This window comes from Lytechinus variegatus, chromosome 8 (assembly GCF_018143015.1).
Source record: "Lytechinus variegatus isolate NC3 chromosome 8, Lvar_3.0, whole genome shotgun sequence".
NCBI classification, from domain to species: Eukaryota; Metazoa; Echinodermata; class Echinoidea; order Temnopleuroida; family Toxopneustidae; genus Lytechinus; species Lytechinus variegatus.
Window position 1 is genome coordinate 19,073,637 of NC_054747.1, and position 11,956 is coordinate 19,085,592.

General features: G+C 38.5%; 1 protein-coding gene across 2 annotated transcripts in view; it reads left to right on the forward strand.

Moving 5' to 3' along the window:
- The window catches only part of LOC121420112, a 94,563-nt gene extending 83,258 nt beyond the window's left edge, over nucleotides 1-11,305 (forward strand). For both annotated transcript variants that reach the window (XM_041614646.1, XM_041614647.1), the window contains 7 exons: nucleotides 485-589; nucleotides 2,436-2,658; nucleotides 3,178-3,525; nucleotides 5,137-5,341; nucleotides 6,007-6,148; nucleotides 8,764-9,057; nucleotides 9,680-11,305. In XM_041614646.1, coding sequence (XP_041470580.1) covers nucleotides 485-589; nucleotides 2,436-2,658; nucleotides 3,178-3,525; nucleotides 5,137-5,341; nucleotides 6,007-6,148; nucleotides 8,764-9,057; nucleotides 9,680-9,772 — 1,410 coding nt within the window. In that variant the 3' untranslated portion in view covers nucleotides 9,773-11,305. The remainder of the gene's footprint in view (nucleotides 1-484; nucleotides 590-2,435; nucleotides 2,659-3,177; nucleotides 3,526-5,136; nucleotides 5,342-6,006; nucleotides 6,149-8,763; nucleotides 9,058-9,679) is intronic.
- Nucleotides 11,306-11,956: the final 651 nt, after the last annotated feature.

Here is an 11,956-nt window from a genome sequence, read left to right on the forward strand (position 1 = left end):
AGGAAAAAAATGCATCAGCACAAAGAAGAAATTGACAAATAATTCCAATTTACAAGAGAGAAATATTTGAGATTAAGAAAGTGCTTCAACTTATTTTGTAAAAATAATTTTCTGACTTGCTGATAGGTACATACTAGTAGTTAGGAATGGAATTCCAAATCGCAGGGAAATTAGGGAGGGAGCATTATGGTCCAGTAGATTAGGGTTGTGGGTTCAAATCCTAGCCATGGTGTAGTTCCCTTCAGCAATTTATTTATTTACATTGTGCTGCCCTCAACCCAGGTGAGGTGAATGGGTACCTGGCAGGATTTGTTGCCTTGAAATGCCGAGCCCTGGAAGCTACCTGCTTGAGCTACAGCCAGGGTAATAATAATGTCCAAGTCCTTTGGACGTTATTTATTTTTTCATTTTTTAGCATTATTACCTTTGTAATGTCAAGGTCACATCGCAACTGTTGATGTTCTAATTTTTGTTTTGTTCCCAGAATGAATTCCAAGCCCAGATGCTTTCCATTCAGAACGGAGGTGTCTTAGACGCCATGAAGCCAGTGGAAGTCCCTGCTCCCTACAAGCCTGAGGGTCTCGTCAAAGTAAGTCCTTCCCTCGATGCCCTATTCCTTAAAGAGAAATGCCAGTAGTTGCAGTAAACACTAATTTCATGAGAAAGTCTGTAAAACCAGACTTAATTGTCAGTATATCATCGAGGATCTAGATCTGGTACAGTTACATAAACTGAACTTTGTGAAATCTTGAAATCTACGCTGAAAAATGTTCACACTGAAGATCACCAACACAGATAAGCACACGTGGGACAGTGTATTATTATTGCTGCAATGAAGACCCAACGGAAGTGACCGAATCCGCTCTTATTTTGCTTATTTATCAGCAATTACACAATTTCTTCCAGAATCCTTTGGCACATATTTTTTATTCATACAAACAGACACTTGGGTGGTCATTATATTAGATTCTGTAAAAAGTCATTTTGAGATCGTTACCACAACTGGAATTTATCTTTAAAGGAGAATGAAACATTTCGAACAAGATAGCTTGTGTGAAAACAGAAAAATCAAAGAAACAGATCAACAAAAGTTTGAGAAAAATCGGACAAATAATGAGAAAGTTATGAGCATTTCAATATTGCAATCACTAATGCTATGGAGATCCTCAAATTGGCAATGCGACAAAGATGTGTGATGTCACTTGAAAACAATTCTCCCCATTACTTCAGTGTATATGTCCCTTAAATTGCCTCTTTTATCACATCTATCAATAGATCATGCATTCTTTCGATAGGAGGGCATGTAATACATATTTGAAAAGAATGATGTTAAGAATACATCATGGATAAAGAGTTTGTATCATCATAAGAAAAAGCAAAAAGAGACATTTTCGGGGTATTTTATAGTCCATCAAAGGGAAAGTTGTTCACAAGGATGTGACATCACACATCCTTGTCGCATTGCCAATCAGAGGATCTCCATAGCATTAGTGATTGCAATATTCAAATGCTCATAACTTTCTCATTATTTGTCCGATATTTCTCAAACTTTCTTTGTTCTTATTCTTTGATTTTCTGTTTTGACATAAGCTTACTTGTTCCAAAGGTTTCATTCCCCTTTAAAGGTCAAGTCCACCTCAGAAAGATGTTCATTTGAATCAATAGAGAAAAATCAGACAAGCGTAATGCTGAAAATTTCATCAAAATCGGATGTAAAGTAAAAAAATTATGACATATTAAAGTTTCGCTTATTTTTAACAAAAGAGTTATATTCACAGTTTAGACACATGCAAATGAGAATCGATGATGTCCCTAAATATTTCTTTTGTTTTTTATTGTTTAAATTATACAACATTTCTCTTAACTCAGATTTGACAAAAAAATGATAAACAATGGTAATTCAACATGTTCAGGGAGAAAGAAAACTTTTGTTTCATGTGACAATGAGGAGAAATTAAAATATTTCATATTTCATGTTGTAAAATACAAAAGAAATAGTGAGTGAGTGATGTCATCAGTTCCCTTATTCGCATACTGACTGGGATGTGCATATAACTGTTTTGTGAAACTAAGAGAAACATAAGAATGTGCTTGTTGGATTTTTCTTTTTTATTCATATCAAATTTTTGTTGGGGTAGACTTGTCCTTTAAAGTGAGGACACACGTGTGTGAGCGTACATTCTAGCCAAAGTCTTGTGGAACACTGAGGACATAATTCTGCATGCCTCGGAGCATTAAATCATCATCATCTGACAAGTTGTCAGGTGTCGGGTCTGACAAATTTCCCAGACTAAAAATCACCCAGTATTTCATATTTGTCCTAATTTATTGGATTCACGCTTGTTTCTTTCTAGGGGAGAAGATTCTTTCCCTGATCTTGCTTTGTGTTATGATCGTCCCTTCACACCTTTTTCCACTTTTCCGTGTCTCTCAAGGGTGGAGGCTTCGGAGCCGGTAATTCCCCCACCGGTCCACCATCCATGCCGTCTCCTACCACCATGACCCAACCTGGCATGGGTGGATCGGGGTCATGGTTGATGTCAGGACAGAGGCAGGGCGGGGCAGACCCTAGGATGCAGGCAGGGACACCACCGGTAGTAGACTCCCAGGAGGGGATGATGCCAACTTCGATGATGGAGGAAGTGCTGCAGAACAGTGGTGGGTTGTAAATGTTATTTATCAGTAGTGGTAGTGGTATTGTAATTATACATTGCCTTCAGTAATCTTCAGTAGACAAAGTGCATTATTATCATCTTCATCATCATATCATCATGATCATTTTCCTAATCATCCCTGTCATCACCAACATCATCATACTCATCATCATCTCTATCACCATCGTCTGACTATCCTCATCATCTTCATCTTCATCATGATCATCTTCACCACCATCATCACCATCATCTGTCATTGTCATCGTCACTATGATCACCATCATCATCTTTATAACTTTCATCATCATCATCTTCACCACCATTATACATCACCATAGTCATCATTATCATCACTATCATCAACATATCATCATCACTCTCATCATCTTCATCACTCACATCTTCATCATCGTCTTCAGCTTGTTCATGTTTGGAATGAAAGCTGTTGGATGTATCTGCATTAAAAGGACATTTATGTCATCCCTGTCTCTTTCACATGTAATTTTCTTTTAATCATTAATAGGTGGAATGGAAAACCAATTTGCTTCCCAACCCCAAAGCATCAGTGAAGCTCAACGCAAAGCCAGGGCACTTGAACAAGCCGAGGCTATAGCAGAGGCCATGGTCCAAGCCAGGGTCCAAGCACAGGCCGAAGCACAGGCCCAAGCACAGGCCCAGGCTCAAGCGCAAGCACGAGCCCAGGCACAAGCCCAACAGCTACAGCAAGCCCAATTTCAAGCCATGTCTCGAGCTCAGACACCACCAGTGGTCTCACAGGGAGAGGGTGCTATGTCAGGCAATGGTTTTAACCACCACCAGCATCCAAATGGTCAGTCTGGTCCTGACTCTGGAGCATCGAGGAAAACTTTCAGTAAGTTGTTGTTGAAGATTCTACCTCACATAGTTTCATTATGATATTCTGCCAACCATTTCAACTAATATAGATTTACATCCACCAATCATGATTTTCTATGGTTCATTTTCCATTTTTTGCATCAACGTTCCCACAGTCATGGAAAATGCTAGAAAACATGTGGTCATGGAAAGTGAGGGAATTTGGAAAATTTATGGAATTGCATTTACCCCCTAGCTATGGCAGCTTTCCAGTTTGTTAAGTAGACTGACTATGAACCAATAAGAACTATTCTTTGAAATTAGCGATCAATCGCAAACCTTTGTGTTACAGAGCCCTGTTTGTTGTGTCTCGCAACTCTCATACTCTGCTATTATAATAGGTGTTCATGATTTCCATTTTCCCCAGCTTTGTGACATCCAAAATTCGACATTACCCGGGACGTCACTGGAAGTCATGGAAAGCAGCAATTTAGTCAAATTTCTGTGGGAACTCTGATCCTGCCATCAAATTGTTCAATGCTCCAATAAAACCAGTCAAGCTTTACATTCTATTGTGTAGAGTTATAAAGACCATATTTTTAACAGTATTGAAGGAATCCTGTAAAGTCATTCACCCTCCCCCCAAAATCCCAACTTTTTGCGCCCCCTAAGATATTGCAAATTTTGTTTCAGATCACAGAATTCAACTGAGGATCAATTCGCAATACGACTCTGACTTCGATCCATTACAACTTTTTGTAAGAAAACCCAGGGGATCATTTCATGAAGAGTTTTGTGAGTGATTTTCACTGGCTAATTTGCTCTCGTCGAATCAGATGGAAGGATTTTCAGTAGCTTACAACAACTGTTACTGAAAATCACTGATGAAACAGATCATGAAATGCTCCCCAGGGTCCAGTAACATATACATGTAGCTCGGTTATTGATCATGAGGCTGATGTTTATGATCGATCGTAAACAATAATCCGTTACGATTGATCTTAAACAATAATCCGTTACGATTGATCTTAAACAATAATCCGTTACGATTGAACTTAAACATTAATCCGTTACGATAGATCTTAAACAACAATCCGTTACGATTGATCTTAAACAACAATCCGTTACGACTGATCTTAAACAACAATCCGTTACGATTGATCTTAAACAATAATCCGTTACGATTGATCTTAAACAATAATCCGTTACGATTGATCTTAAACAATAATCCGTTACAATTGATCTTAAACTATAATCCGTTACGATTGATCTTAAACAATAATCCGTTACGATTGATCTTAAACAAAAATCCGTTACGATTAATCTTAAACAATAATCCGGTACGATTGATCTTAAACAATCCGTTACGATTGATCTGAAACAGTAATCCGTTACGATTGATCATAAACAATAATCCGTTACGATTGATCTTAAACAATAATCCGTTAAGATTGATCTTAAACAATAATCCGTGCAATTAATCTTACAATCAGATCAAATGATCAACTTTAAAGCTGATGTTACAGGCCCTAATCTATCAAATGGGCATCGCCTTACTCTGAGATTATCATAATTTGATTGAGCAGGCTAATATAATTACTCTTTTTCTCTTCACATCCCATTTTATCTTATCTCCCCCCAAAATCAGCCGTTCCACCGAACATGCAACACGCCCAGCATCAGATGCAGATGTCGCAGCAACAAGTGGCCCGCAACCAACAACTTGCTGCCATGCAGCACCAGCAACAGATGGCTGCTCGGCAACAATTTATGGAGCAACAGGTCGCACGCCCCAAGAACAGCTTTGAAAGGATAATGCTAAGACTGCACACTATCTACCCAAGTTACAACAAGTAAGTGTATGCTGAATAGATATTACAGGGACAGTGCATTTCTTTTGGAAAATTCAGATGATATGTGAGCTTTATACTTCTTTTCAAGTCATTGAAGAAAATAGTTGCATAGTAATTTGAAGATTATAAAATATGCATAGTGATTGCACTGGTTACTGATTTTGCTTAAGTGGGAGAGTAATAATATTGATAAAGATAATGATTGATGAGGATAATAATTATGATGATTAATAATTAATAAAGATACTTATGTTTTTACTACTGTAACAACAACAACTTCTACTACTACTACACTACTACTACTACTGCTACTACTACTAATACTACTACTGCTACTACTTTAAGTAGTTGCAGTAAAAGAACTACTTTATTAAACAACATTTACCACAATAATGTCTTTATTTTCACAAAGTAGCCACATCGGCTCTCCCAGTGTTTGCACATAAAGAACCCTTTGCACTATTTGTATAAGAATAGGGGGGAAAACCCCCGTTGTAGTGGTCCACCTGCACTCCCCCAATCAATTGTATCGGGAGGGGAGACCTGTGGGTCATAGTGATTCATTATCGTTTTTTACCTTCAAGGCACAGGTGACGTCAAACAGTCAATATATAGTTATTTCCTTTCAGTTCTGAAATTCTCGTGTAAAGCGTTGTTGTTTACAGGGTCCAGTTGACTGGGTTTTTGAAGGATGTCCGCACCTCAAACAACGGCTCCCTGTCTGGTCTGTCGGTAGACGACATCATCCGTCGTGTCGGTGAGCTCGTCCGTCAACGACATCGAGAGACCGCAGGCAATGCCTCCCAGGTGAGAAGTCTTCAAGTTTGCTGTAAAAATAAAAAAATGTTATGTTTTAAAGTTGGAAAATGATATTGCACAGGCATAACTTCCAGGATATCATTTCCAAAAAAGTTCCAATGTACCAGGTTTTTTCACAAAGTCAAGTATGTCTTAACCCTAAATCTCCCGGGGTATTTTGATTCTTGTCATTCCCGGGGGGGGGGCCATTATGGCCCCCCCTTAAGATCTCGGCCGCCGATCGCGCGAGCGATGCAAAAATTTGCACGCTGGTAGTGTGCGATGTAATCTACAAGGCTGTATGGTAAAATTTTCCAAAATAATGAGATTTTATTTTATATGAATTAATTATGCTAATTTATGCATAAATCATACTTTTTGCTCTAATTCACTAAATAAAGCTCCTAGAATGCTAATTTTTGGTAAAAAATTTCTTTGTAGCATTCTTAACAATCGTAATTCAAAAAAACTTTGGTTTGGAAATAAATTTCTTATGTATTTTATTGTTTTATGAATTTCTTATGTATTTCTTTGTTTTTTTACTTTTTGTTTTTTATTGTTCCAGAAATAATTCTGATCATAAACAAGGCAAAATTGATTAAGTTTAATCAGTAAAAGTAGAAATAATGATACATTTATGAATTTTGGCTAAATACGCAATTTGCATTGGATTTGTACATGAAATCACGTTTATGAGCAATTTTGGGTCTGACATGCACTTGCATAATGTTGCGTAATGTCGTAACCGCGTACCCGGGCGTCACAAATTTGGTCTCAAAATTTGCGCGAGACTTGAATGTAAAAAGTCAGTGAGCTGCGAGGTGAAAAAATTTTGCGCAGCAGATATATCGCGAAAATTGTTGAGGGGGGGGCCATTATGGCCCCCCCGGAGAATTAGGGTTAAGGGTCATGCTTAAAGTTCAATACGAAGATATTACTTTGCACGCAATCTGGTTGACAAATACGCAATACTGCGCGTCCCGTTTGCGTGATCTGACCAATGCCCAGTAGGATGTGAAAGTCATTGTAGCTTGTCCAGGGAGTGGAGGATGTGCACACATTGTGTGCGGGAATGACTGATTGAATCCAATGACCAGGGTAATAATATATCTGTAAACTGCTTAGACACGTCGTGATGTATTAACCCTATCTAGGCCGGGGGGGGGGGGGGGCTCGGAGGCCCCCCTCAACGAATCGTGTGATATTTTTGCCATGCGAAATTTTTTGACTGCGCCGCTCGCGGACTTTTTACTTTTTAAGTCTTGCGCAACTTTTGAGACCAATTTTGCATCACCTGGGTACGTGGTTCTGAAATTATGCAACATTATGTAAGTGCATGTCAGACCGAAAATTGCTTAAGAACATGATTTTGTGTACAAAGTCAACGCAAATTGTGTTTTCAACCAAAATTCTTAAATGTATGATTATTTTTAGTTTTGCTAGTCTAAATGTATTCATTTTATGCTTTTTATGATCACAGAAGAGTCCCCAACGAATTTCATTGAAAAAACAATGAACAATGAAAGGTCCAAAAAACAAAGAAATACATAAGAAATTGCAAAAAACAATATAATTCATAAGAAAATGATTTGATATCACAATTTTTTTCATGTACACTTGCTAAGGACACCACAAAGAGTTTCTATACCAAACATTAGTACATTTTGAGCTTTATTTAGGGAGTTCGAGGAAAAAGTATGATTTCGCATACTAATTACACATAAATGAGCATAATCACTTAATAGCAATTCGCATGAAATAGATTACTATACAATCTTGTAGATTATGTCCCAGGCAACCCGCGTGCCAATTTTCGGCGCGAACGCGCGGTCGATGGCCGAGATCTGGGGGGGGCCTGGGAGGCCCCCCCAGCCATAGGAACTCCCAAAATACCCCGGCCTAGATTAAAGCGCTATATAAAAGCGGATTATTATTATTAATGCGGTGATACATTGAGTACCGCATGTAACTGAAATTGAAGTGCGACTCTTAATCACACTGAACTCCTTATACATGTAAAACACTCTCAGTTCATAGTTTCATTCTACATATGATGAGGTGACGGTAACCTGAACTTGAATGACATGGTTGTTTAATATTCAATGAGACAAGCCCCAAGATTGGTGTCTTGATTATTCATATTATTTTGAATTGTGCTTTACATTAGATCCACCAATGAGTCCCTTCGTGACTGGTACCAAAAAATTGACCAAGCACATCCATAGCAACATGCTAATGGGTTCAAAGTAGAAATGCAACATGCACCCTCATAAAGAGTTCATAACTCCAAACAGGGACCCGTTTCATAAAGAGTTACAACCGTTGTAACTTTGCCATTATGGCAACTACCATGGCAACCTTGATTCTGATTGGCTACTGAGCTCTGTTACCATGGTAGTTGCCATAATGGCAAAGTTACAACTGTTGCAAGTCTTTTATGAAACGGGCCCGTGGTCTGTACTCGGTAATCTTGCATCTTGATGTTTGGAGCACAACGTAAAACACAAAACTGGCATTTTAGAGAATAGAAAACGGAGGGTCTTTAGCAATAACATGCTTAAAGAGAAAGTGAATCCTACAGTGGTGATAACGGTTACCATGTTCTCCTTGATTCTGCCCGACAGAGAATGCAGAGCAAAGGGTTCGCCAACCAGCAGGGCATGATGGGAGGGCGCCCTACGGCCCCGCCCGTCAACCAGCCAGTCAACCAGCAACCCAAGCGCTCCTCCTACCAACCGGCCCCCACCCCATCCCAGCCGGCCTGGACCACCGTGGGTCACATCCAGAAGGGTCTCAACTGGCACAAGGAGCTGGTGGATGGGGAGGAGGAGGAAGAGGATCCCTGCGTCATCTGCCATGATGAGATGAGTGGGGACGATATCTTGGAGATAGAGTGTGGACACATCTTCCATGGACGGGTGAGTCATAGCATTTACTATGTAGGAATCCTTTATTTATTGGGCAAATATTGTGGATGGGGAGGAGGATCCCTCTGTAATATGACATGATGAGATAAGTGGGGACGATGTCTTGGAGATAAGAGGACATGTGGACATATCTTCCATGGACAGGTGAGTAAAAGTCATGTGGGGCATTGTGGTCTAGTGGTTAAGACTCCCTGTCTTCGATTACCAGCCATGGCCTGTTTTACTTCAGCAAGAAATTTACCCACATTGTGCTGCACTCAACCCAGGTTAGGTAAATGGTTAATGGCAGGAAGTACTTACTCAAAAACCTGTGAGCGCCAGAATCGGTAGACCAGCTTAATCGGGGTAATATAGGAGCGCCTTGAGCACCTTACATGTTGCATACGTGCACTATGTATATAAATCCTATATTATTATTTTCATAGCAATATCTATATCTGACCCGCCACCCTAAAACCAACTACTAGTCACAAGGGAAAGCTCTATTTGAATAGCTCAAACAGTAATTTGGTGTTCAAATAGTGGAAAAAAATATTAAAATGAGCTTAGCTGAAAGAAGGACTATTTTCTTGCTATTACATCTTACATTCTGTCTATTTTATTTTGAATACAGTGTATCCAAGAGTGGCTCAAGCAGCAGAGCACTTGCCCGACATGTCGCAATTACACTATCCTCAAGAATGATTATCCAACATTGCACAGGTGAGAGAGAGGGAGAGACAAGGACACATGAAGAGGCCTATATCTTCCACCATCTCTTAGCTCCAGTCTGTAGACTCTGTCACTGCGCTAGTAAAAGAGAGGCAGAGAGATATGGACATGGTAGGCAGATATGAAGAAGCCTTAAATCAATTAACCTCCAAAGACTAAGCATTTTTTCAAGAGCAGGGTCCCATGACACAAAATTTAGCGATTAATCGTGCGCTTGATTTTTACGATTGATTGTGTATTGTAGTCAATGGAATCAATCGTAGAAAAGTGTTTCTATGATTATTGCTAAGCTTTGTGTTACGTGCCCCAGAAAATCCAAGTGTAATGTACATGTCATCCAAGTTGAATTTTTTCTGAAGTTGAAAACAAGATTTCTGTGGTTCAAACAGATAGATGCACCTGACTGATAAATTTCATCTGAGCCAATCAGATGCAGGGATTTCAGTAGCTTACAACAAACAAGTCAGTGAAAGATTACTGTTTTGTTCACAAAATGTTCCTCTGATTGATTTTTTTTTTGCCAATTTGAGTTAGTTACTACTTGATTTCATTTCACCCAATCTTGTGGGTGTTTCATTCATAAAGCTGTTCGTAAGGTTACACACGACTGGTCACCTTCCTTGTGCCACACTATCCCTATGTAGCTCACTTAGCTTTTAAGATCATGTTCCAGTCGTGCGTAACTTTACAAACAGCTTCATGAAACACCCACCTGTTCACCGCTGCACTGGAGGAATTCATTCGTAAATTACTTGACTTGGAAAAGTATGGGGCTAAACATTGAAGGTGAGACCCGAGTATCGTCTATAATTACCATTGTAATCACTAATGATGGAGAACAATTTTATTTCCCAAAATTATAACTGAAAAGTTAACTTCATCTTTTGTTGCCAAAATGAAAATTGCAATTGCCATTTGTGTCTTTTCTGATCCTGTTGTTTGACAATCAGTCTTATATAATCTTTTTTTTGTTTTTATATATATATTGTCTTTTTTTTTCTTGTTATCTGTGTCCCCTTACCACAAAACTTAGTGCTTGCTATTTGGCCTGATTTTTATGTTTGATTACATTGTTCAAGATATATATATATATATATAATCAGATGTACAAACTGATTTTATGATCATTAATTCGCAAAGTTTTGTGTTACCGGCTCCAGAGTGTCCTTGAAAATGTTGAGGTTTTTATTGATTTTATATGATTTGATCAATATATTGAAAGTATAGTGACACAGCCTTTATTTTCTAAGTAGTGTGTACTACAGGATAAAGCAACTGTCTTTAGCTTATCCGGTAGAAATAAGGGGTTAGTAATATGGAAATATATAGTGTCTTTAAACAATGGCTAGTCTGATATTTTCCACATCCCTTTAAGCTTGAAATAATGAGGCATTAGTTATCATTGATTTGACAATGAAATGTGTGCAGTAACCTTTTTTTTTTTGCTACCCGAGTCTGTGAGATGGTGTGAAAGTCCTGAATAATTGCACCCGAAATTTCATTATTCACTGCTTCAAAAAGGGACAAAGTGAAGAAAAACACCACTTCAGTTTTATTTCATACTAAATGTGTTGCAATTAAAATCATAACTAGAGAATGATTTTTCAGTCGAATTTTTTTTTCTGCCTTGGTATTTAAAAAATGCATATTAACATTAACAAATTGCAGTGATAAATATATTAAAGGTACCTCAGGATCCCATCTTACAAAGGGTTTCAATTGATCCACTCAACCACTCCTATAAAAAGTAATCCATGTCATAATTTGCAGTGTCCCTTAGGAAGCAAAGAGAAGCGCACTGCAAAGTCAAGAATGACGCATGCATGGGTATACTGTGGAATTTGACTATTGGAGCATTTCAAGAAACTTGCGATCAATTGCAAGTCTATTTTCAGTCCCTTAGTAAGTCATGCGTCATGTGAAGTTAATTGCGAATCTGCCATTGATTGCTAATCTGCTTCTTGAAACAAGGAGTGTAATCTGATTTGCTACAGCTAAAATTGATCCATCAATTGTAAAGTTGCAGTAGAATATTTGCAATCGATTGCAATATTTTCTTGCAACACCCCCTAAGTCCACTTGTCATGAGTCAAGTAATCGCCTAACTCAGAGCATTATATCTGACCATGGGCCCATAACAGGAAGCTTGGCAGTCATTGTAGAACATTCTTATTTTTAC